The sequence below is a fragment of the Salvia hispanica genome, chromosome 2 (genome assembly GCF_029641045.1).
Source record: "Salvia hispanica isolate PSC_SH4W2 chromosome 2, Shi_PSC_v1, whole genome shotgun sequence".
In the NCBI taxonomy this organism is placed as follows: Eukaryota; Viridiplantae; Streptophyta; class Magnoliopsida; order Lamiales; family Lamiaceae; genus Salvia; species Salvia hispanica.
The window spans coordinates 61,785,226-61,811,305 of NC_142693.1; the positions used below are offsets into that span (position 1 = coordinate 61,785,226).

Below are 26,080 nucleotides of genomic sequence, written 5' to 3' on the forward strand. Positions count from 1 at the left end.
AAGCAGCGCCAACAATAATTAGGTTATGAAATGATAAAAGTATTACTATTTCATTTTGTACAATATTAATTAATTAGTACTCCGTTTAGATGGTGTAATGATTTAGTTTGTATACGACAGATTAGATTCCTTTGAACTTTGATAATTAAACATAAATTTTAACTTTTAAGTATCCAAACAAGACCCATCACCTTTTTGACTATGAATTAAGGTGAGTGGAAGTTGTCGTTTTGCAATCAAATATACGTATTTTAGTTCCATCATTTGATAAATTGTTATAGTATTATAGTATTACGTTTATACTTTGTTATATATCTTCATATATATATATGAAATATTACAGCAGTACTTGATTACAATGTGAAAGCTTTTTATCGAAAAGTTTCAATAACGTTTAATTTTAAGAAATCCTTAGGAAAATGGCAAATAATTAGTAGTTCGAGTGTGTATTTAATTTAGGTATATTTTGACAATGATTGCTTTTGCAATCAGTGAGATATAAGATGACAATAAAATTATGTTTAATATTGCCTTCATTATAAAGGTGGAGAGCGATGTGTGAGCACTAAAATTTGTTTAGACTTGAGAGTAATGATTTTAATCAATGGATATTTCAATTTAAACCAAGCTAGATCCACATTATATTGGTGTTGGGTACTTAATTTCATTGTAGCAAGAATTTATAGTAGTAGTTCTTTAACTTCTATCTCAGATTCTCAGAGATATAAAATATTACTCATATAACTTGGATGTCGATCATAAATTAAATCTTTCTATTGTGAAGAAGTGAAGATACATGGATATGCCATTACTGAGTTGTATCAAGTTAAATATTTGAATATGACGTGAAAATATTATTTGAATTGTGGACTTTATCTCGAATATGTTGTATTGTGAGATCAATAGATTTACTAAACGAGATACATGGATATGCCATTACTTACTTTGTTGTGGGTGTTGTTTGTTTTTTTATCTCATCATTTGTTAGCTTTATCTATTACTAGTACTTCTTTATGCGTTTTCAATGTAGTATTTGTTTCGTTTTTGTTTAAATTATCAGTTTTTTTTTATATATCAAAAAGGCTCAAGCCAAAAACGGCGAGCAAGCAATCCAAGAGTACAAAAACCCAAACAAAAGAAACAACAAACACCGGCCAAGAAACCAACACGCCTGCCCAATCAGCCGAAAACTAAAAAAGAACACACAACCAAAAGCACCCTACAAACAACAACACAGACAGAAAACACAGCAAGCGGAGAGCAGAGACAACAAAAACACCCAGAAAGCTAGATACCTAGTCCCAACTTATATCCCTGGTCTCTCAAGTTCGGCCTTTCTAGCTCTTTGTGTCTTCATATCTCTCGCCCACTCTCTAATCTAACATAACTCATCATGCATTTTCCCCGGAGAGAATTCTGGTCATTAGTTCTTGGCTTCGAGCTTTTTTGTGTTCATAAAAAATCAACCCAAGCTCAATACATTATGTCAAATAGTATTAAAGAAGTCGCAATATTGATTTGAGAAAATTTGCCGCTAATTATAAAGTTTGATCAGATTTAGATATTTCATGCATCTTCCAAAATTTGAATAACAAATTACCAAAATTATGATAAGCAAACAAAAGAACGTAATTTAATTAGTCTAAAAAATCTAACAGAACTTACTTTGAAACTTTGTAGATCAATCACATGAGATGAACCTTATAAATACACCATGTGAACAGAATGACGGTAGCTCCCTACAAAAGGCAAATGAATTATGTGAACATGTACATTGAGTGCCAGCCAATCAAACAATAAACTAGCAACTAGTTGAACATTTAAATATAACCATTTTTATAGTTTTGTAAATATTTCACAAGAACATATAAAACTGAATAAATAACGAATATCCCCATGCATCACTCACTAATCATAAATTTATAAATTGAACTTCGAATTAATAGTTCTTTATTTTTTTCAGTTAGTTCATATCGACATAAAAGTAACAAGTTGAATGATATCACATTATAATTTGATCCAATTTATGTTCATCCACCTTTATTAAACGAGCTCGAATAAACTTATATCAATGTGAAAAACAAGTAGCTTAGCTTTTGGTCATAATCATTTTTCTTTTTTTATTCTTTTTCTTTTGATAATGACTTATTATTCTCTTTAAATTATAACCCAACAGATTCAATAGTTACAATCAGTATATAAATATTTTCCTAAATATTACCCTTCCTTTCTCAACATAATTACTACCCTACCAATTTTATTCTTATCTGTGCTGCAATTGCTGATATAAATTTAAAGCTGCTAGGTTCCCATATTTTAGTTTCTTATAGTAGTATTACGCTACAACGTCAATACAATAATGTGTTTTAAGTTATCATAATTATCTCACAACCAATATGAGTATGGCTAAAGTAATGGACTTTCTGGTTAATTACGGAACCACATTAGATATTAATTAGTGTAGTGAAGGAGTATTATTTTATGGAATAAAATAATAGTAGAATGAAAAGAAAAAAATTGCTACTTAGCTAGCCAACAATCTTTTACTCCATATCAGATCCTCCATTTTTTTCAAATTTATGTATTTTCTCTATCCCATACAATTTTTAGGAATGGGTTCATAAAAAATTAGTAAGAAAGAATTCATGTTTGTATTGTAATTGGAGAAAATTTCCCACTGAAAAAATATTAAATGGATTGCTGTAAAATTTGCGGCGGCTTGTATGCAAAAAGGAAAGAAAAGAGCGCTAGAAGCCACTATCGTTTTAAAATAGATGTACTATCGACTATACTCTTACTCACTTAATTCTAATAAGTCAAGTGCAACTCCATTTCAATTGTTAAAACATTCAATTAATAGTTTTTTAGTTAACCCTTAATTTTGAGTTTCACTCGTAGATTAAGAGTTGGTGTCCAAGGTTTGCACTCTCACTCACTTCATCAATAGAAGATATGAGAAATATCTGAGATTGGAATGAAGATTAAAGGTAGCAGGTATGCTTGATGAAGCTCAGAGTTTGACTTTTCTATTTCTTCTCCTCTCTTTGGCTGCGTCTTGGGAGTGTTGTTGCTTGGTTGCTTTGGTGCTTGTCTATGATTTGTCGGCCTTCTTTTGTTAGTGGTTTCTTGTTTTTTATTAGCTTTATAATTCTCCTTTGTATGTTTGCTATAATTTTGAGCTGGATCACTGCTCATCTGCTATGATCTTGAGCCTTTTAAATGTATCAAATAAAAACTAAAAAATGATTAGACTATCCTTCCATAATTATGTTGTATTCTATTTTTGTCCACGATTTTGAATAATACTACTAATATGGAGCTTCAAAACAAATACTAGTAAAAAAGTTTATGCAACGTGCATTCCACTTTTATATTATCGGTTTCATGATACAGTATGATGAGTCCACTTACTAGTAGTACAATTTTTCCACATTAAAAATAAAATTAACCACTAAAAATTCTCTAATCAGATAGGAATAATATCTCCCAACAGCCCCTACACCTTTTCCCAAAAGCCAAGGACTCACAAGGGCAAATTCGTCCCATCAAATTTCAACTCCTTTTCTCGCCACCTTCACTCCCTCTTTACGCCTTCCCTCCACCACCGTCCACCGCCCTCGCCCTCGCCGGCGGACCACCATTTCTCCCTCCAACAACAACAAAAAAATACGAAAAACAAAAACACATCACCAATCATGCCGACTCCGCCGCCGCCGAGGGCAACAACTCCAAGCCAAAACACGCCGCTTCTCCGCGGCCCGGCCCCGGCCCGGCCCGCCAGAGTGAAACTCCGGACCCTGCTCCGCGTGGCGTCGGTCTCGTGCGGAATTCAGTTCGGGTGGGCGCTGCAGCTGTCGCTGTTGACGCCCTACGTGCAGGAGCTGGGGATTCCGCACGCCTGGGCGAGCATCATCTGGCTCTGCGGCCCGATCTCCGGCCTCTTCGTGCAGCCGCTCGTCGGCCAGCTCAGCGACCGCTGCGCCAGCCGCTTCGGCCGCCGCCGCCCCTTCATCGTCGCCGGCGCCGTCTCCATCGTCTTCTCCGTCCTCGTCATCGGCTTCGCCGCCGACATCGGCTGGTGGCTCGGCGATCGCGCCGATACCGGAGAGATCAAAATTAGGGCGGTGGCGGCGTTCGTCGTCGGTTTCTGGATTCTCGACGTCGCTAATAATATGACGCAGGGCCCCTGCCGCGCTCTCCTCGCTGACCTAACCGGTGAATTTCCGATTCTATATCCAAAATCCCCCTTTTTTCTGTGTTGCTTTGCTTTTGCTTAATGTGCTCTGCTTTTATGTGTATTACTATTAAGCTTATTGCTTAGGATTGTTGTCGATTCAGTGTAGAGGAAAGATCTAAGATTACAATCAATGATATTTTAGAAAAGGTGGTGAAGTTGAGGAAGATGGAGTTTTTTGTCTTGTTATGGGTGGAATGGAAGATTGACTTTCTAATTTCTTTTGTGGGGAAGGGTCTGAGGTTTTGTACATTGAAAGTTTGGTTATACTACTAAAATAGGTCGCTGTCGGGTTGATGAAAGCCGTGTATTATGAATTTGGGATGTACTTACAAGGTTAGTTGAAGATGGTGAAGAGCATTTCGTATCAAAATTGGAACCTGTTGAGTGATTGCAATCGAAATATGGTTGAGAAACAGAACCTCTTTTGACTATCGACTGTACCAACTAGTTATGAAATTGCACCAACAGCCTTGACTCTTGTCCTAGCTTGCCAGGGAGCTAGATTTGCCTCGAATTTTTGTCTCATTTCTTCAGCTTTTCTCAAACTAGCTTTATGCTCTTTCTGAGTTTCATGAGCTTCTTGTGGATCATTGTTAGTGCCCTTTTCCGCATCATTCACTAGCCAAGTAAATGTAAGAAGCTTGAAGTTGCATTGTTGTTTTGGGTTTTGGTGAATGAATTTGATGCCTTGTGAGATTGCCATATTTTTCGTAAAGGCTGTTCTGTGATGTTGGTGTAGTTGTTTGCTTCTTGCCCTTTTCTTTAGGTGCACCCTTCATTTTCCTTCTCATGTATTGGGTTGGCCGAAATGAGCACAGAGCATCCTAGCTAAAAGCATAAAGATTGTTGTCAATTCTTCTTTGAGTTTCTGCATCAGTACTCCATGAATTGTAATGGACAACTGATAACTGCTCTGCCGACTTCAGAGTAAAGCCGGTTCTCTGGTTGACATATGGCTAATGGATAAGGCTAGTATTCATATAAAAAAAATGCTACTCATAGTAATAGGATGGATATATTTTGGACAAAAAGATAGTCTTGCTTGTAGATCAGTTTATCGTTACAAAGTTTTACTTCTTCTGTGAGCATCGTCTTTCATTAATTAGTAGTACTTTCTGAATCAGGACACCCTTCAATTATTAATGGTTTTCTTTTGTTACATTTCATGATAGGAAAGGATCACAGGAGAACTCGAGTAGCAAATGCGTATTTCTCCCTATTTATGGCTATTGGCAATATACTTGGATATGCAGCTGGTTCCTTCAGTGGCTGGTTCAAGATATTCCCTTTTACACTCACTTCAGCTTGCAACGTCAGCTGTGCTAATCTGAAGGCAGCATTCATTATTGATGTTATATTTATTGTAGTAACTACATGCATAAGCCTGACAGCTGCTCAAGAACAGCCCTTAACGTCTCTCAATGGTTCTGCCCAAGAAGGTTCTCACGAGCGTGAAGCTTTACTCTGGGAACTCTTTGGAACATTTAGATATCTACCTGGTACGGTTTGGGTCATCCTTCTTGTTACTGCTCTAACCTGGATCGGGTGGTTTCCATTTATTCTTTTCGATACGGATTGGATGGGACGTGAGATATATGGTGGGGAGCCTAATGATGGGAAGAATTACGACCAGGGTGTTAGAATGGGTTCGCTTGGCTTGATGTTGAACTCAGTGGTCCTTGGGCTCACATCTGTGTTCATGGAAAAGCTTTGCCGGAGATGGGGTGCTGGATTCACATGGGGACTTTCGAACGTCCTCATGGCTCTTACATTTGTAGCGATGCTTATCATCGGTGCTATCAGGAGTAATATGGATCTCAACGGTGGTCCTCCTCCAGATGGTATTGTGGTAGCTGCCCTACTAGCTTTTACATTTCTTGGTGCTCCGTTGGCAGTAAGTTACTATATTCTTTATGAAGTTTCTGCAATATGTTCGCGAATGCTTATCTGCCTTACAATTGATCTCATTATTCTAAAAATTACTTAGTGAGATACTGAGATTAGTAACACTACTCATATGCATCATCTAGTTTCTTTCTATTGCTTTACTTGTGGAAATTGGGACCCGAATTTTCTTTAACCTTAGATATTTGCTATACTAATTTCTGATGTGTAATTTATTTGCAGATGACATATAGTGTTCCATATGCATTGGTATCTACACGAATTGAAGCACTAGGCCTTGGTCAAGGTTGGTAAATCATGATCTAGATGACTGGATCTTGCTAGTTGGATGTCACTTTTGAGAAATGATTTCGATCTTGCAGGGTTATCCATGGGTGTTCTGAACATGGCAATTGTAATCCCACAGGTATAGACTGCTCTCGTGTAGTTCAATAATTAAAATTTTTGGCTTCGGTCGAAGTTGAATGTGATCAATCACATTAATAGAGATAACCATACAAAAACAAACATATAGAACAAAAAAATGGGTATTGTGATTCTGTTATGTGTAAGTTTTCTTGAACAAATGGTTATTCCTTTTTCGTGTAAAACCATTCCTCTTCAGTGATTTTACTGTTTCATTCTATGCTTTTGACTATGGAATATCTGTTTCTGTTTAATTTTTTCATGTGGCAATTACAATGAGAAGTGCATGTGACGTGATACTTCTCTATCTGTAGAAACTCACTAGTTCCAATTTTGAGAACAGATGGTCGTGTCCCTGGGATCCGGTCCATGGGATCAACTCTTTGGTGGCGGCAACGCCCCAGCCATAGCTGTTGGAGCAATCGCTGCATTAACTGGAGGGCTTATAGCCATCTTGGCGATTCCCAGAACAAGAGTTGAAAAACCGAGGATCCACCTCTAGGTATCAGCCACTCCCGAGTTTAGAATGTGTTCTGGTTTTGAATGATTCTGCGGATACGAATGCATGGTTTTGGATTCATACTGTATAGGGGACCTGTCTTACACTTTGTCTAAGAATCGGACCATGGATTCAAGAAATAGCTTCTGAAGAAAATGCCATTAGGGGTATGTGTGAAGCTTCTGCCGTAGCGAGCACTGAACACTCTTATTTGGATTTACGTTTTCCCACGTTTTGAATTAAGAAGGCACGAAGGGACACTCTTATTAGTGAAGTTTTGTTGTCATGTAACAGATTGATATATTTATGTCTGGCGAGACCGGTATCAGAACATCATTGTTCTTAGCCTCGACCGATGTAAATAGCAGCAGAGGAACCCGGTGTCGTTGGAGTACAGAACTGAATGATGTAATTGTGAAGAATAAATTTCTTCAGTGATCTCCTTATGTTCATGTCTTTGTTGTTGTTGGAGAAGTCGTGTGTGTTTGATGTTATTACCATGGCTGCAATTGTAGTAAGTGAATAATGAGGAATTTATTGGAATAAAATACTATGTTTTGTGTGTGGGGTTTATTGGAATTTATGCAGCACTGAAACCATTTTTTGAAACTTATTTGCTGTTTCTTTCTAAACAAAATAAAATTACCAATTTTCGATTTTTTTTTTTCTGTTTATTGACGTGGTGAAAACAACTATGAGAGAAGACACCAACATGACCTGGGTGGTTCAAACTCTTTGGATCTTACCAAAAACTTCATTAATATAAGTACATCAACACAAATAAATAGTAATCGGAAAATTGTATAAAATGATGGCGAATTGAAAATGACTATTAATCGGAAAATTGTACTATAAAATAATGGCCAATTGAAAATCATTATTAATTCTCCTTTGATAAAAAAGGAGCACTATTAAACAGGAGCATTAAACCCACAATATAACACACTAACATGACATAAAATCATGTGCCGAAAACTAAATGTTTCATATTTATTGGGACGTATTAAACAGGAAACAAAAAAATTAAAAAATAAAGGGCCCAACCGGGTTCGAACCGGTGACCTATTGATCTGCAGTCAATTGCTCTACCACTGAGCTATGGACCCTACATGCACAACATTTCAAATAAATTTAAACATAATACATCCATCGTAATGAAATATGAATAATTAATTACATACATTGGACACATTCTAATTTATATCACTTGTGTTCGTTTGTTCGTATAATCTTGTGTTGATTAACAAATCACGAAATCTAACACATCTTAAACTTGGATCTTGTTAGATTCTGTAATAAAAGCTGTTGAAAAACTTCCACAGTTGGAAGCACTGTGTATTTGTATTGCACCTAAACATTGGCAATTCTTTACCACAATTGAATCATATGATGATTCCAGTGATGATGATTCTAGTGAAGGATTCAGTCGGAATGCTCTTGCAATCGGTACAAGTTTTAAAAAAACGAAAAAGAAAGATAGTTTATTACTAATAATTCAGTGGAGTGTGTGGTTCACTTATCTAAAATGGGATTTTAAATCTTGGACATCCTAAAATGATAAAAATACATATGATTAAAATCATACTTCGGTAATTCACCAAGAAAAGCAATGCATAGAGTTGTTAACCGGAACTTGTCATCTATTGGCAAGAATATTAAGTATGACAATATCTTCTACATACAAACTATTGCATAATGAATTTGTCAGGATTGCCAATATCTTCTACATACAAACTATGAGATCAACATAAGGGCTTGTCCCATTCCCTTCTCCAATAATGGCATGTCCACTTCGATTAGCTATTGGGAAGACTACATGTAGACAGCGATATCATGAATGTCGGTACAGCAGCTGACCTAGGTCCCGTCTTATGGCATAGACAGCGATATCAGTAGATCACGCGACCTTGGTGATTTCTATGGCATTAGTGACCGTCCAATTGCAACGTATGCATCCTGACTTGCGAAATAAGTGTTAAAAAAGAAGAATCAGTATAAACGTTCACTCTGGCTCCTCGTGTATACTGACGACACAAGACACAATATTTCGATACATGCACTTATTCACCAATGCTTTTTTTGTTTCATTAAAATCCTAGATTATCAACTTTATTGTAGGCACTTGATAGTAAGGACAGAAGATGAAGCCTACAATTAATTACCTGGACATTGTTTGATGAATTTCGTTCTATGTTTCTCCATCGTCAGATCCATTGAGTTCGTCGTCATCATCTATATCGTCAATTGGAATATCTTCACTACCAAAGGATTCTGCAGTAGTACTGGATTAAATTAGAACTGTTGAAAGCATTTATGATGTCATGACTCATACTCACTGTAGTTTGTCACAGTGATTTATATGCAAGTTAAGTAGACTGACGAGAAAATTTAAGCCAAGCATCATTTTTAGAAGTTACTTACCTTTCGAAAGAAGTGATCCAGAACTTTGAGGTAGCTCCCGTGATTCAGAATAAGCGTCGAGGCAATATTGAAGTCCTAGCAACTCTAAGAAAGCTTCGGTTTGAGGGTTCCGACAATGTCCTGCATTAAAAAGAAAATCAAAACATCATAATCAAAACCATTCCAATGTACAGAACTCTTCTGTGCCTAAAATACAATCTGGAAATAGTAGAATTTAGCCATTTGAGATATGTTCAATCTTCAATCCGTGGTTGTAGAAAATACTCGATTACTTAGTTTTCTCATCAGTAAAGCCATATCAAAGGAAAGCCGAGAAAACTAGGGTTGACATGATGTCAATAGTTTCACTAAAAAAAAGGTTGCCTTATTTTTGACCTGGTATCTAAATAATTGCGTCGATTATATAATATATTCTGAATCAAAACATATGACTGAGGTATGGTTAAATGATGCCCTGATTGTCACTATCAATGTAGTGTTGTTCTAACCAATAATATGAAACTTAATTGAGAGAGAAGAAGTGGCAACAGGCCTTTCTTGTAGAGGCAACACTCACCAGAGGGGAAATTGCTAGCAACAGACTGATGTGGATTATGGCAAGGTGCAGTTCGAACAAACTCAAAGGGTGTGCTCCCTCGCATTTGCAGCTTATTCTTAACAAACTGACGGCACTCTTCCATGTTGAGTTTAGCGTCACTATGGAGTTAAAGATGACCAATTTTAAATTAAAAAATCTGGCTAAAGTATTTTTTATGAGGAAACCAATGTACTAACCTAAAATTTGCACGCCTTCTAGTCCTAGGGAAGATTGGGTTGAACTTCTTTGTGATTGCAAGCCATTCTTCATCATAGTGGAGTTCATAAGGCCCTGGCTCTGATTCTATTTCAAAAATCTGTAACATTTAAAGAGTTAGCCGAGCAAATACTTCAATAATTTTCGTGAGAAAAAAGGGACAAGTAACAACCTGCAAAAAGTTTCTTCCAGGGAGGCACTTATCAAGGGCAAGAAATTTTGTTATAGAGCCACCATCGCCATGTTGAACCAGAGCAGGAAATTTGCAGTGTAGATGTGCGGAGAACCAGTAAGAAGGCCTCAATTTAGCCATCAAATCTGCGGCAGCTTGACTTCCCAATGTCCCTTCCGCAATCTGGATAACAAGTTTTAGATTTAAAGTAGAAATGATTGTGCAGATAAAGATGATCTTAGTCCTAAGTCAATCCTATACAAAGCACACCAATTTGGGAACAGAAAGAATCTTTGAAAATGTTTCCAAAGGACATAATGCATTTTGTAAGTTCGGCCACCACCATCAAAATATACTTAACTATAGCTATAGGTTGAATCTAAACCGCAGTACAAAAGACAATCTTCCCTTCATATTCAGAACCCAAGGATCCAGTACAAATTGAGATTTATATTTGACAACATGGGAAAACCTAATGATTGGGGGGGGGGGGGGAGGATATTACACCCAACCTTAGAAATTTGAAGGCATTTACAAGCACTTGTGTAGTACTCGAGAGATAGGTTAGCTACACATGGACAAAGACACAGCTCTCCAGATGCACAGATATGAATCACAAAAGGCAATTTGGAGTGAGTGAGCACAATAGTCTCAGTAGGAGACAATGGAACGTTAAAACATGAATCACCAACAAGAGTGTACAGGGGTATGTGCAGTCCTAGTAATTAAGTGTTAAAAAAAGAATTACTACATAAGAAGGGTGAATTAGTTATCCAATAGAATGGTTTAACTTAGGACTCGGATCTTGATCATATTTCACATTATGTGATGTGATTTCTTCACCAAGTATAAATTTTGAAAACTAAAGCATTAACACAAGGCAGAAACACATCTTCACCTTACCTCTTTCTCGAAAAAGGGTTTTTGACGTATAAGTTTTTTCACATTCCCATGGTCAGTAATTCCACAAGGCCAATCATGAGAAAGAAATATATCAATGGGCTCCTGCACTTGCACGAGCTTATGTACGTCATACTCGCGCACATGATATATAGACCTGATGTCTTGTTCATTGTAAGGCAGCTTCTCATAATGTCCTGTTCAGAAGACCAAGTCAGCCTGTGTTGTAAACCCACAAAGGTTATGCAATAAATGTATTTAGGAAATTATAGGCATTAAATAAAAGTTGTCAGGCAATCTCTACAATGTTCTTAATTCTTAAAACAACTTTCCAAAATAGTGCAAATCATGCAACATTGATTAAATGATAGCACAGCAATACTTTTCATAAATAGAAATATATGAACCTTTACAAAAGATTGCAGACATCACACCACCTACATCATTGAAAAGTGATCAGTGATGCAGATGCTATTACCTGAATAGTAGTGATTTGCTTTATAAATTCCAGAAAGTCCACCAATGCGAACATTTCCAAACTTGACTACTCCAGCAAATCCAAGAAAGTAGATTTGCGGTGCAGCCCATCCACCATAGTACCTGACACAGCAAAATAAATATAGTTGGAATCTGCATGAGATTGTGAGAAATGTATTATCTGAACTTGTTGACCTTATACATAAGGATATACAAAATTTAACGAACCTAGTTACATGTGGAAGTACAGGAACTGTGCACTAACAAAAGTGGAACAGAAAATTTATGTGAACATGTCAATAGGGACATAAGTAAATTAACTTAATGGATGGTGGTATAAGAAAATACCCTCACCTCCCCAGCAAACAAAACAAAAGAAAAAAAAACTGAAGTTTACTCAAAGGAGTCAATCATAAAGCATTCACTGGTTTGTTTTCCCCCCTAATGCCCCATTCTCATCATATGAATTATTGTTTTGAATTTTAGCACGAAACAATTTATGCAAGAATGGCACATCCCAACATGTTTTCCACATAAATAAATCGCATTCAATTTCAGAGTTAACCACCCATACACGTTGCCCATGCATAATCGGTTCCTCTATCAAAATAAATATAAAATGCACTGCTTTAAAGAGCCAACAAGTGGCTATGGGTAAAACTTAACCATAATCTGATATTTATTATATTTCCCGCAAAAGTAAAATAAGGCATAATCATTGGGATACAGGAATTATTTTATGGCTTCTCCTTTCAGCTGCTTGCTCTAAATTCTTTAATGAGAAATATATGAGGATAGAGTGTTTAACCAAAAACGTCAGCCATCAGATCAAACATAACATTCTAATGAAACGAATAAATATAAAACTAGCAACTTATGACAGCATTTCCAAGGTATTAATGCTACCTAATAAATATCTTTACTCACAATTCCCAAAGGTAGTTCGATGCTTCATGATTCCCACCAATGAATATAGTTGGAATGGGCGCAACTTTTTCGCCCGAGTAATACTTCCAGAAAGTTTTCATTGTCCGATACTTGGGCGGAACATTTAAACTGTCCAGATCTTTCTCATTCCGAACAGCCTGATAAAACAAAAATCATCTAATTGAATGCACTCTAAGGAAACTCCATTCCTTGCTATAAAACCAAATAACTATAGTACTATCTAACTTTACAAATTGTGTTCTAATTCTAAACAATAACATGTAGTTGAAATTAACAAGTGAGGAGACCACTATGTGTGTGTTTCTTAGTTTAAAAGAGCAATGTTAGAAGTCATTTCAGATCAAACATAGGGAAAAAAGCAGAGTAATGTGTAGGAGGGTTTCAGAATTTGAAATACGTTGACACCCAAACTTATTCATGTTCCTCAAGCAGAAAGAATGAACAAAACTTTCAGTCCTATGCATCAACACCGATTCAATGAAAGTAACAAAATAGGAGCAAATTTCCCATGGCTGTATCTGAAAAAGTATAGGAATATTCGTAAGAAACTATTTAAATTTAGTTTCAAAACAATTCCTAGAAGTGTCTGTGCAACATCTATGACTGCTACGAATCTCTAAAGAATAATTCTTAGAAATAATTCCAGGAAGCATAGTTAATAAACAGAACCTAGATCACAGTGAAACAAACTGACTCTGAAGATCATCAATACTATATCTGAAACCCTTAAGCTAGCATGTATATGACAGGCAGAAGATTCCCCAACTTGTGTGGCAAAGAAAATGTTAAGTCTAGTATTGAGTCATGTTCACAGCGCACAATATCGTGTTAACATGATCGTATTTTACTATTTTTAATGAGAACAGGAGGCTTCAAGAATCAAGATTCCAAGCTATGATATGAACCTAACATCGTCAATAATAGTATCTGAGACCCATTGACTATCATGGTTTCCAAATTCAATATCTTGCATATTTGACATAGAGTTCATGCCCAATACTAGTAACGCACACTTGGGTAAACACAACCCAATCATAGCACAAGCTATAGAAATACTCATAGTAGTTATAGCAGAAACATATTATTAATCATCGTGCCAATAATTGAAATTACCTGAAAGTCCCCGCAGCAAATGAGAAGATCAATTTTGGTTTTTTCGACTTCTTGCAGGTGTAAAAGAGTAGCATATACATTATCCAAATCTCCGTGCATGCATCCTTCTACTGCTATCTTCATCTACAATGATACTGGTCATCAGTAAATAAAAACAACAACAACAACTATAAAATTAAGAACACTACACTAACAGTAACAACAGCTTGAGAACCAAGGATTAGAATTTCAAGTGAAAATATTAGATGCATTGGTTGCATTCATTATTCAATGCTACACTTGAGCTCCGGTAATAAACTAGTTAAGACAAATAAAAATTCGAGAATCACAACTTGTACGGACGAATAATCCAGTAAAGCTCAAACTGATTAGTTACCACTGGAACGCGGGGGGAGGCCGACGGCCTTGGACGGTGGAAGGCGTGATTTCGCGGCTGGAGAAGGTGGTGCAACAGCTATTTGGCGGTTTGGCTCAACCCTAAACCCCAAATTTTTGTCATTTCGGTTTTACTAGTCACCGTTATCTTTAATTCCCCAACCAAGTTTGTATTCGATTTTAAATTTGAAAAATTAAATTTTAAATAACCGAAAAAAACTAGTACTACTAGTATCTAAGAGAGTTTTTGATAATTTTGGCACATTTGGAGATAATACAAATAGAAAATAGTAGTACTAAATTTTATAATATCAACTTGTTTAAAAATTTCAATATAGAGATTTTTTAAGTTGATTCTCATATGTACAAATACATCATACAAATTTTATTCATCTACCATAATTTTTTAAAATATAAAGAATAAAAGTAAAAAAAAAATGTTATGAAATTTAAATTACATTTTTATATACTAATTTGATAATGCGTGAGACATAATAGTACTTATTAAATATAATAACGAAAGTCATGATTTGCAAAATTAGTTGGGTGATAGAAGGAGTACTATTTTAATATTCATAAAATTTTAAATTAATTAAAAATAATTTAAATATCGTAAAACTATAGTACTTAACAATTGTCACTCTTTATCATTGGGTCCGTCTAACAATAAATGTTACACTTTATTTATACCATAAACGGTCACTTCATTCCTAACTTATTCAACTAATTTTTTACTCCCTCCGTCCCGCTTTAGCAGTCCCATTGACTTTTCTACACTCGTTTTGTTAAAATGATAATAAATAGTAAAAGTGGATAAATAATAAAGAAAAAAAGAGAATAATAATAAAGTAAAAAAGAGAATAATGTAGAGAAGAAATGATAATAAATAGTAAAAGTGGATAAATAATAAAGAAAAAAAGAGAATAATAATAAAGTAAAAAAGAGAATAATGTAGAGAAGAGTCTCATTTTAACAAAACGAGTGTAGAAAAGTCAATGGGACTGCTAAAGCGGGACGGAGAGAGTATTACATTTCTTAAAATTTTGTGCCAGTAATAAGAGCGACAATTAGTATTCTTTTAGAGTTTTAGTTAGAAAATAAAAAAATGCAGTGCTTTACATGCAATTATTTCTTTTTAAATGCTAACAACCTTAACATTATGTCATGGTATTAAAAAACAGAGTAATTAATTAAGAAAGTAATTTAAGCTGACACGACAGCGCACTTTAGCTAAGCGGTGCATGTTATCGTCTCCCTCCCATTCTTCATTCCCCACACGCAAAATATTTCCACCTGAAAATCAAGTTTCTCTCTCTAACTTCAATTAAAGCTGTTAAATTCCCTCTATTTTTCTTCCCATTTCAGCTCGATTGCGTCTTAGGGTTTCCAATTCAGGTCAGTGAACTGTTATTAAGCTGGATTTGATCCGCCATAACTTTCTCATCGCATCGCAGACTCTCAATCCCACGTTCTTCTGGATGCGATTTGGACGGCATAAATGGCTTCGATTCGGAGAACTCTTTCGCCGTACAACGACCGATCGCACCAGAACGGTCACAATACTGCATTCTCGCCGCAATCTCCGTCGCAGAAGCTGTTTTCCCAAGGCAGGACGACTCTCTCTCCTATTCGTAGATTTGTTGCCGGAGTCTTCTTCCGGAAGCACCAGCCTCGGAAGAGTTTTCAGTTTTCCTGGAGAAAACCGTTTTTCTGCTGCTTCATGTGCTTCTTCTTAGGGTTTTTGCTCGGCATGGCGCCCTTCAATAGCGAGTTTAATGAATTGAGGGGTGATTTCAGCAAGAGCGATTTCTCGTTGGAAATGAAGCCGGAGGTGGTGAGTGTTCATTGGAGCGCAGACGATTTAGCTTCTGTTGAGAAGCCGAAGGAGAATGATTTGTTGATCGGTGCTGTGGAATTAGGTGTGGTTGAGAGGGGTGATAAAACTGATATGACGAAGGTTTTGGATTTTGTGCCAGGGAAACAGTTGATTGTGGTCACTCCAACTTATAGTAGGGCGATTCAGGCGTACTATTTGACTAGGTTAGGACAGGTCTTGAGATTGGTCAAACCGCCAGTGTTGTGGATTGTGGTGGAGCTAAACGAGGCATCAAAGGAGACTGCCGAGATTTTGAGAAATTTGGGAATTATGTATAGGCATTTGGTTTGTGTGAAAAATACTACAGATGTAAAGGATAGGGGTGTGCACCAGCGGAATACTGCACTTGAACATATAGAGAGGCATAAGCTCGACGGGATGGTGTATTTTGCTGATGATGATAACATCTACTCACTTGAGCTATTTGAGAGCATGAGAGAAATCAGGTTGGATATTATAAGCTGCATTTTTATCTGCTTTTAACAACTATGTGTATATTACCTGAAATATCGTTCTTTTTCACTATAGGTGAATCATAGTATAGGAATATGATTGCCAGGGTAGTAGTGGCCATAGGATCATGAGGGTAATATTCAGACACTATAAAACTGTATAAAATATGCACAGGAAGAATTTACATGGTTGAATTTTAGTTTGGCAGTTGGAGAACATTTTTTGAAGTCAATGGTGTGAATGCTTTAGTGATGACTAGGCTATAACATAATGTAGTTACTCTTCTTTGCTGTGTACATTAATCATTGTTCTGGCTGTTGTTTTGCATTGTCATGTATGTTAGTATTCTGTGTCTTCAAGGCAAAGAATAGAAAAACATAAGGAACTTTGTTTAGTTTGCTGTGATCATTGACTCTGTTAGAGCATATCGGTTCCTAATTTTATGTTAAAGAATGTGGTTCTTATTCCTCTGACTTGCTTTATGTTTAGTTCAAATGTTACAAAATTTAATCAACGGCGTCTTCCTAAACAAATTGTATATGTACTTTAGAACAGCCAGGTTAGATGGTTTCAACAAATTTTTATTTTCATTTTGATAGCTTATGGATCTTAGGAAGCTTCGGAATGTGGCTTAAGTAGTCACTTTAAGTAGATTAATTTCATTTTTACTTGAAATTTTTGGAATGGGGAATAGAGTAGCTTTCTCATATCTCTCTATTTATCTGATATCGTACAACAAGATGTTGAAACCATTGTTCTATATTGTAGTTATGATCTGGTCAAATTTACTCTCCTTGTGTATCAAGTCTGCAAAACCATAGTGAGTTACATAAGGATAGATTACATGCCAAGTGCAAGTAGGCTCTTTTCAAAGAGCTAGCACACATTCTGTAAATGATGAGATTAAGTTAGGGACTGGGATAAAATACATAGGAGTAGACAGTTACTACTATAGAAACTTCTCTATCTATGAGGGACAAAATCGTTTTATTTCAATTTATAAGTAATTGTCTGACAGATGAATATGATCTCTTCTGGCATTACTTATTATGTTAGTAATGTGTTGTTATTGACACTTTGAAACACATTTGCCTGGAAATAGTTATGCATGTTTTCTCGGGTAATGGAAGGATGGGTTAACTCGGGTTATCAACATTGCAACTTTACGGAATATTATGGCTTAGACAGTCTTGTCCCATTCCATTTGGAAGTTGATAAGCATTTGAAATAATTGTGATAGGGATAGTTAGGCTCAGAAGTCAAAACAAGCCCTTCCAAATTATGTCAAGTATGAACTTGTACTTCCATACTTTGCTGTACTAGCTGTTAGTTCCTTTAGCTTCATTTCCAGCTTCATGTTTGTTTTTTCTGTATCATTTAGGCTGAAGATGTTTTTAATAGGTTATTTATGTGTAAATAGAGAATTTTTTAATCAACTTACACAAATAAAAAACAATAAGCATGTGTTTCATGATTGTTACCCCCATCATGTGATGGGATTTTTTGTACATATCACAAGTGATGTTCTTGACTGTTTCAGAATGAAAAGCATTGAACTATACCAAATTACAAATCCATAATTTGAGTTTTAAATAATTAAGAAATGAAAAGTTTCCCATTGGAATTGAAAACAATTTGGCTACAGTATTATTTTATATTGCTTTGTCTGTGGGTGGGTGGGTATGTGGCTTTCTGATTCTTTTGAATAAATTAATTATATCTATAAGAAAAGGGCAGTATTAATCTTTTTCACTTCAATTATGGAGAAGTATACAGCTCTTTGGTCCAAGGGAAACGTGTGAGTTGAAGACATCATATAAGATCTTTTTGTTTGACCATGACCATGACCAAGTTTTCAATCTCACTACTCTTCACTCAATCTCTCTGCTGTAGCATGAGAATGCTTTTTCTTCATTTCTCATAATTCCTTTGTTGTCTCGTTGCTATTCAGTCGATTTGGCACTTGGCCTGTTGGCATGCTGGCTCAAAGCAAAAATAAAGCAATATTGGAAGGCCCTGTATGCAATGGAAGTCAAGTAATAGGATGGCACACAAATGAGAAGAGCAAAAGACTCCGCAGATTCCATGTGGATATGTCAGGGTTTGCCTTCAATAGCAGCATATTGTGGGATCCCAAGAGATGGCATCGACCAAATTCACATCCTATCAGGCAGTTAGACACTGTAAAGGAGGGTTTCCAAGTATGTATCGTTTCATTTATAAGTGCTGTCATTTTTTTATCATATTCAGTTCAAAGATAATTCAAACTCTAATTGGAAATTATTACTGCTTTTCAGGAAACAACTTTCATAGAACAGATTGTAGAAGATGAAAGTCAGATGGAAGGTATTCCTCTAGGTTGTAACAAGATAATGAATTGGCACCTCCATCTAGAAGCACGTGGACTTGCATATCCTAAGGGCTGGGTGCTACCAAAGAATCTTGATGTAGTTATTCCTTCCAAGTGATATAATTTGACCTGATGGGATTACACGTCTCTTCTTTGGTCTGTGAGGTATGCCTTATGTCCTAAGCTTATTTTGGTTTGATCCATGACCATGAGACGTACTTCCTATCCCATGCTTATTTATTTTTTATTTACAAATCCTAAGAATTATTCTGAACTTTTGATGGTAAATATACTGTCTCAGTCAAAAAGTCTGGCGATGCATATGCCTAAGCTGCTAACTGATGCTACTACTCCTCGTACTGTTCAAATTGATTATTAATATTTTTATGCGATTGCTGTCTTCCACCCTCTAGAACCTAGGGAATTTCCGTGGGATAAGTGGGTCGTTTTTGCTTGGGGTATAGTAAACGAACCAATCTCACAGATCTTTTATGGATACTAGTAAGAGCATGCATCATATGTAGTAGAATTTTTAATGTGTAGTTTATATAATTGTAATGAAAATTTCTGATTGTACAATGCTATTAGGATAATTGTTACTCCCTCCGTTCAGGCATTTCTTTTCGGCACGGAGTTTAAAAATGGCGTGTTAAATGGATGGTGAAAAAGTAAGAGAGAATAAAGTAAGAGAGATGAAGAGAGAATAAAGTAAAAGGGAGAATAACTTTTTGCCAAAAATAGAAATGACTCAATTAACTTGGAATTTCCCGAAATAGAAAAATGACTCTTTTAACATGGAATGGAGGGAGTACTAGACTATATAACCTCCCAACAAATTATTAAAACCTTCATGATTATGATATATGGCAGTGCTTTATTACTTCAAAAGGGATGCTAGCCTTTCAGGCGTATTCTTTTGGTTATCAAGCGTGTATGCTCAACTAAAACAAAGTTTGTCAACGCTCTTCTAGAAATAAAGGGATAAAATAGGTAAAAACCAATTTGTAAGAATAAGCTCTTTTATTACATGTGTATTCATTCAAAATTGCAGAAAATTGGAAGAAAATGTATAGTTGATTAGATTAACGTGTTTTACATCCATGCATATAGTTACAGGTACCTCGTTTCTCCTTTATCTTCCTTCAGTAACGTAATTATTGAGTTTTGGAATTCCAAAGCTGGTGTCAACCATGACCCTGATAGAAACTCCGTAACTAACAAAGAACATAGAGCACTTGCCAGCATGATGATTTAATTTGGCCTTATGGCATAGTCAGCTGCTTGCTAACACTAGTTTTATATAGTTGCAGTGCATCGTCATCTGTTGGAGGTGATTGTTGACTTGAAGCCAAAACCAAATCAGCACGTCCCGCTTTTGAGCAGGAGACTTGTAGAGGGAACAGCAGCAGCCCCTACTTTCATTTATAATTTTTTCATTTCTTTGAGAATTGTTTGCTGAAACAACACTCAGTTTTGTGGTATAGTTTGTATACGTGTTAAGAGGGCCCGTCGGGGGGAGGATGCTGCGTCCATCCTGTGTTGTGGGTTTGTATGAAATTTGAGTTGATGATTGCAGTAATATAGGAATTGCCTCACATGAGGTGACACAGTTTCTTTGTCTATATTGTAGCCCTTTTTATGGTGTTATAATGCTAGTCATCACAAGTCATTATAGAGGAACTACCATTTTATTTAAAGGAAGAAAACCATTTACATTGATGAAATTGCTTATTCTAGATCGTCTGCTTCGGGATATGCTGTTATTGTTATGAATATGATCAAGTATTATTTCCTTTGTTTATGAAATAATGACTCATTTTGATTTTACCGGATATGCTGTTATTGTTATGAATATGATTAAGTATTATTTCCTTTGTTTACGAAATAATGACTCATTTTGATTTTACCGTTTTGGGATATCTATGATAGGACAAATATTTCATTAACTTTTTTTACATAATTGAATAATTTCTTAAAACTCACGTGATTATATTTTAGGGGGTGACTCGGTTTTCTGCCGCTTGAATTTTCGATTGAATTTTTGTTCTTTGTGTTCTGAACTATTAAATTTTTTTAATTGGGATGTTAATATTTCATGAAATATGATTTCTCAAGTCATATTCATATCAAATGAGATATGAATGAAACAAGTTCGTTCACCTTATATAAATATGATTCATAAAATACTTGTCACAAAATTTGCACAGAAATGTAAAGTGAATTTTAGATGCTTGTACAATAACACGGCCTTCTACTATGACATTTACACAAACTGTAGTAGTTATACAATTTACTACTCTTAGGGCATGAATGGTAGGGGGTAAAAACCCATAAAAGGCAGCGTTTGATTTAGATGACCCGGAATAAAAATGTCGGATTTCGCAGGAACTGATATTAGTTTCGGTGCTTGAGGCATTTCACTATCGGCGAAAATTGGTGGTATAATTTTTTCTCTACTTCTCCGAAAATCTGCATTGGATCTTTATACCTACTTTGCCCTCTCACGTACCCACAACAATACGATTAGCATGCAGTCATTCGTGGCAGCGAATTCAGCAGGTAAGGCGGTGCTGCTATTAATCCCTCATTGTTTTACCCCCTATGGAGTGTAAAAGAACACCATCATCTATGGCGTGTACTCATATGAACGAGAGGCGAGCAGTTTTGAAAAAGATAAAATGATACCTGACGGACATTCCTCGTATGCGCTGAGGGAACCAACATAGGGCCAAACCCCCGCTCCTGCGGTGGGTTGCCTAGGCCAGCTGCCATTTATACATAGGATAGGAGAGTTGAATAGGTAGTAGGGTGTTGTTGTCATTTCCTTCGCAAAAGTAAGGCCATTTTAGTCATCACATAATGTAGTATAATGTTAGTCTACGACACTTAAATCATATCAAACAATAGAGTAGTATAAGCATCTTCAACCAAACATCAATTTACAAAGAATTGCTATCCTTAATCATGAGAAAAACGTGTTATCTGTAAACTCAATAAAACCTTTTTAGCGAACCAATCACACCCTTATGAAGAAAAATATAATGATCCACAATCAACACATCGCAATTGTGTCATCGATCAAACAAAAAACAATACCGAATTGAAATAAAAGCGTAAAAATAAAATAGGATTGTATTTCTAATTGATTGCTCATATTTATAAGACTAACCTAAACTAATAAGCAAGAGATATATGGAAAAAATATATTAAATCAGTATGAAATAATAAAGATATCGGGAGATTTGTAGAGATATTCCCTTTATCAACTATAATACCCTTGGTTGATATTACGGACATTGTTACAATAAAATATTGACACGTAAATTTGACAATTGTTAAATTCGTATATATCCGTATGGATTATTATGATATAAATTTGCAACATACAGTAATTAATTGTAGGAGTATAAATAAAAACACGCAATAAAAAAAAGAGAGATTTCGGAAAAAATGATTAATTTCGCTGACCTTTCGAAAAATGGGATCAAGGCATGCGGATTTTTCAGAACAAGGGTTTTTCTCTTTTTTCTCTTTTTTCTATTCATTTTTCTTATTACTTCACTTACAAAATATATGAAATGACCAAACTATCCCATAAATTATTGACCACAATTCTATTTGCAGACCTACTTGAGTGATGTATTTGCCCTGTATCAGTTCGTCGCAGGAACATGATGGCATGCTGCGCTAAGTTGGCTACTTGATCACTCAGTGCAATCTCGCCAATACCTTAAAAAACAATATCATCAAAAACTCTCACATTTATCTAGGCATCTTTTGGAGGAATCATAACATGTCACATCATCACCTAAACATAAATAAGATAGACTAAATAAATGAATGTGCAAATCCTATACCATCCAGAGCATACACTCCATCTCGAACAATTTCACATCTGGTGCTCAGATGTTGCATAGGGTTGCGTGCAGAGAATTAGTTATCATAATTAGATGCAGGTCGAGCTCTGCATAGGGCATAAATGAATTGGGGGTGAAAAATATTAGAATTAGGGTGAATATATTATGGGATAATTTGGTCATTTCATATATTTTGTAAATGAAATAATAAGAAAAAAGAATAGAAAAAAGAGAAAAACTCAAAAAACCCTGGTTCTAAAAAATTCGCATGCCTCTATCCCATATTCTGAAAGATCGACGAATTTAATCCCTAATTTCGAAAGGTCGGCGAAATTAATCCCTTTTTTCCCGAAATCTCTCGCTAAAAAGAAAAGGAGAAAAGGTGTAAATTGATTGGGCAGTTGGAAGGTTTTTGGAAGACAAAAACAGCTGAATCAATTCGGGTCGGAAATCCGGGTCAATCATGGAGACTTGGGATCCGACGACGAAATCGACGCTGACGCAGATCCCTCTCCTGTCGGTGAAGGCCGGGCCGCGCGACGGCGCCGCGTGGACGCAGCGGCTGAAGGAGGAGTACAAGGCGCTGATCGCCTACACCGCCATGAACAAATCCAAGGACAACGACTGGTTCCGGATCTCCGCCGCCAACCCGGAGGGCACCCGCTGGACCGGTAAGTGCTGGTACATCCACAATTTGCTCAAATACGAGTTCGATTTGCAGTTCGACATTCCCGTCACGTATCCCGCCACCGCCCCTGAACTCGAATTGCCCCAACTCGACGGCAAAACCCAAAAGGTTCCTTTTTTTCTTTTTCTTTTTGATTGCTTCGTTTAGTGTGTGTTTTTCATTGCTTCGTTTAGTGCTTATGTGTTTTTGTATTGAATTGGCATAAGAATTCTACATAATTGAATTTGAAGGAAATTCAATTCCAAATCCTGTTAAAATCATATTCATATAAAGTGTGTGTGCGTGCTCATTGTGTGTGTGCAGTGTGTGGAGGTTCAAATTGTGGAATTGGGAGGAATTGAAATTGTAATTCAATTCCTAATCCAAATATTGTGTGGTGCCAAACATTGGAGTTGGGATTGAAGGCTCCGTTTCTAATTCCGCAGAATCAATTCCATGATACTGAGCGGAGCCTTAGTTTGTATTTGTTTTTGTGAGTGTTTCTATCCCTCTTTGTTGATAAGGTTTGTTGATTTTGTGTGTGTTGTGTAGATGTATAGAGGAGGGAAGATATGCCTGACCGTCCACTTCAAGCCGCTGTGGGCCAAAAATTGGTAATTTTTTTATGTGTTTGAGCTTAATTTCATGTTTTAGTCTGAGTTGTTGGATTGAGTTTCTGGTGAATGGTGATGAGTGGGATAAGTATTGATTCTGTTTGCAAGGTCTTCTTTGATCTATAGAGAACTTGTGTTTTCGATTGAAATTGGGGAAATCTTGATTGGGAGTGCGTCGAATGTGGGGGGGTTTTTGGAATAGTGGTAATGGAATTAACCACTAACAGATGGGGAGCTTCGTATCATCCTAGATTTCTCAGTGCTGATTATAGATGAATGGATTTTTGGTTTGATGCTTATTGTAAACCTTATTATATCCACAATATCGTGTGTTTCATGATTTAATCGTCAACTAGCTTTTGTATCAGTCTTTTTGACAGTCATCCAATACTAAATCCAACCCGCAAACTGAATTCTGATTACAGTTGTTTGTTGAACATTGGTTTCTGTAGTGAATGATCAATCCCACCCACGAGTTCAAATACTTATAAACATTACCCTCCGCAGAAAACAATTCTGAGCGATAATAATGAAGTTTTTGTTAGTAGCTTTTTAGGAGTTAGTTCTTAGTTCTTTGGTGTTTTCTGTTTTTGGTCTGAGTAGTTGTGGTGTTAATCTTTAGTTTCACGATACGAGTACCATTGATTTTATCATCCCGTGGGTTCAATATAAGAAATTGGTAGGTTATTTCATATACCATATCTGTGAAATGAATCATTTGGTTTATCTGAATTGTAAGACTTTAAGTCCTCTTTCGTAAGTAGGCATCCAGATCCTACCTACAGATAGTTTTCATAATCATCTTATGCAGTTGATCCCTCTGTGGCTCTGCCCTATAATTAAAGTTATTATTGCCTAGTTATGTTTAAAGTGATTCTGTTCAAGTTAACAAGAATAGAACATTTGGGAGAGAAAATACAAATGTGGATATCTAAATAGCAAAATTGGCCCAAGAGCCTACATAGGACCCACTAGATGCCTGTAGCTGATTGTTTTGTTAAAATTTGTGGTATCTATTGCCATTTGTACATAAGAAATGGTGGACTGGTACAATAGCGGTCACCACCACGGAAAATGGCTACATTTACTATAATAATCTCTATTATACTTCCTATTGTGTGAGAGCTACTAAACATCCAAATCTATGTGTGAAAGGTGGTGCCCTCTGCTATTTCTGTGAGAGGTTTATAAGCTTGCACATCTCATCTCTCGTGAGTTAATCCACCATGATCTAAGATGAATTTGACATTTTGGAACCATTCTTCGCTGCTACTTTTATTCCATGAGAAATATTTATAAAGCCCAATGAAGACATGCTTCCACTGATATCATGATCAGTTTATGTTTTTGTGGTTTCTATTTAGGAAAGAACATTTTGTTCACAGACTGAGTGATCATTCTGACTCCAATTTGTTTTGTTCTACTTTCCCAGTCCTAGGTTTGGCATAGCACATGCACTTTGCTTGGGCCTTGCGCCATGGCTTGCTGCTGAGATTCCTATTCTTGTTGATTCTGGAATGGTCAAGCACAAAGATGATACGGCCGCATCCAGTGAGTCTTCCGATGTAAAGGCTGTGTGAGCACTAACTAGTCCATCGTTAACGAATTCTACAGTGTGCTAGTCTTAACTTTATGAGACTAAAATATCCATATCATGAAATAGATGTGAGGACCTCTTAAAATGGATGTTTTTAACTTTTCTCTTTATAGTTTATTCCATGCTGAGCTCGATTTCTTCGTAGTTACTCCCAGATATCTTATCGCGTAGGTCACGTTTAAACAAACTATACACAATAACAAGTACTTTATAGCACATGTTACCAAATCTTGAATCCATTTCGTAGCATATATTGTTTTGTTAGATAGGTCTTATTAGCATATACTATTGAGAAAAAAATTGATTTATACTATCATATAAAATATGAAGTTTTTAAGTTTAAGTTGGGAGTTAATTTTGTTTGAATAAGTAAAAACATAAGTATATCCATGAAAAAAATAGTAACAGAAGTAGCAAAAAA

General features: G+C 36.1%; 4 protein-coding genes and 1 non-coding gene across 10 annotated transcripts; 3 read left to right on the forward strand and 2 right to left on the reverse strand.

Annotated features, from left to right (window-relative positions):
- Positions 1–3,458: 3,458 nt before the first annotated feature.
- SUT4 (sucrose transporter 4) lies at positions 3,459–7,625 on the forward strand. 4 transcript variants are annotated; one of them, XR_007172930.2, is made up of 7 exons: positions 3,459–4,215; positions 5,410–6,131; positions 6,365–6,428; positions 6,505–6,548; positions 6,891–7,049; positions 7,138–7,213; positions 7,341–7,625. XR_007172930.2 is itself a non-coding variant. In XM_048099686.2 (6 exons), the coding sequence occupies exons 1-5, from the start codon at positions 3,696–3,698 to the stop codon at positions 7,047–7,049; spliced, it is 1,509 nt and encodes a 502-aa protein (XP_047955643.1). In that variant the 5' UTR covers positions 3,459–3,695; the 3' UTR covers positions 7,138–7,625. The 4 variants fall into 4 exon arrangements, 2 of the variants coding, with proteins under 2 accessions (XP_047955643.1, XP_047955644.1); XM_048099686.2 differs by having other exon boundaries at positions 7,138–7,625; XM_048099687.2 differs by lacking the exon at positions 7,138–7,213.
- A 455-nt stretch (positions 7,626–8,080) lies between these two features.
- TRNAC-GCA (transfer RNA cysteine (anticodon GCA)) lies at positions 8,081–8,152 on the reverse strand. The gene has a single exon. It is a non-coding gene; the product is annotated as a tRNA-Cys (tRNA).
- Positions 8,153–8,631: 479 nt separating this feature from the next.
- On the reverse strand, positions 8,632–14,406 carry DBR1 (debranching enzyme 1). Of its 2 annotated transcripts, none has more exons than XM_048101344.2 (11): positions 14,247–14,406; positions 13,871–13,993; positions 12,737–12,894; positions 11,811–11,932; positions 11,336–11,529; positions 10,433–10,615; positions 10,242–10,360; positions 10,024–10,163; positions 9,468–9,587; positions 9,209–9,317; positions 8,632–9,002 (listed from the first exon to the last, which is right to left on the reverse strand). In XM_048101344.2, the coding sequence occupies exons 2-10, from the start codon at positions 13,991–13,993 to the stop codon at positions 9,235–9,237; spliced, it is 1,242 nt and encodes a 413-aa protein (XP_047957301.1). In that variant the 5' UTR covers positions 14,247–14,406; the 3' UTR covers positions 8,632–9,002; positions 9,209–9,234. The 2 variants fall into 2 exon arrangements, with proteins under 2 accessions (XP_047957301.1, XP_047957302.1); XM_048101345.2 differs by having other exon boundaries at positions 8,632–9,006.
- A 1,090-nt stretch (positions 14,407–15,496) lies between these two features.
- Positions 15,497–20,546, forward strand: LOC125201318 (putative beta-1,4-xylosyltransferase IRX9H). Of its 2 annotated transcripts, XM_048099379.2 has the most exons (5): positions 15,497–15,640; positions 15,700–16,567; positions 18,526–18,775; positions 18,872–19,089; positions 20,229–20,546. In XM_048099379.2, exons 2-4 carry the CDS (start codon positions 15,744–15,746, stop codon positions 19,040–19,042), a joined length of 1,245 nt encoding a protein of 414 aa, XP_047955336.1. In that variant the 5' UTR covers positions 15,497–15,640; positions 15,700–15,743; the 3' UTR covers positions 19,043–19,089; positions 20,229–20,546. The 2 variants fall into 2 exon arrangements, with proteins under 2 accessions (XP_047955336.1, XP_047955337.1); XM_048099380.2 differs by having other exon boundaries at positions 15,497–16,567; positions 20,235–20,546.
- Positions 20,547–23,146: 2,600 nt separating this feature from the next.
- On the forward strand, positions 23,147–25,807 carry LOC125204403 (ubiquitin-fold modifier-conjugating enzyme 1). Its single transcript, XM_048103065.2, has 3 exons — positions 23,147–23,577; positions 24,001–24,062; positions 25,495–25,807. The coding sequence occupies exons 1-3, from the start codon at positions 23,245–23,247 to the stop codon at positions 25,640–25,642; spliced, it is 543 nt and encodes a 180-aa protein (XP_047959022.1). The 5' UTR covers positions 23,147–23,244; the 3' UTR covers positions 25,643–25,807.
- The last annotated feature ends 273 nt before the right edge of the window (positions 25,808–26,080 follow it).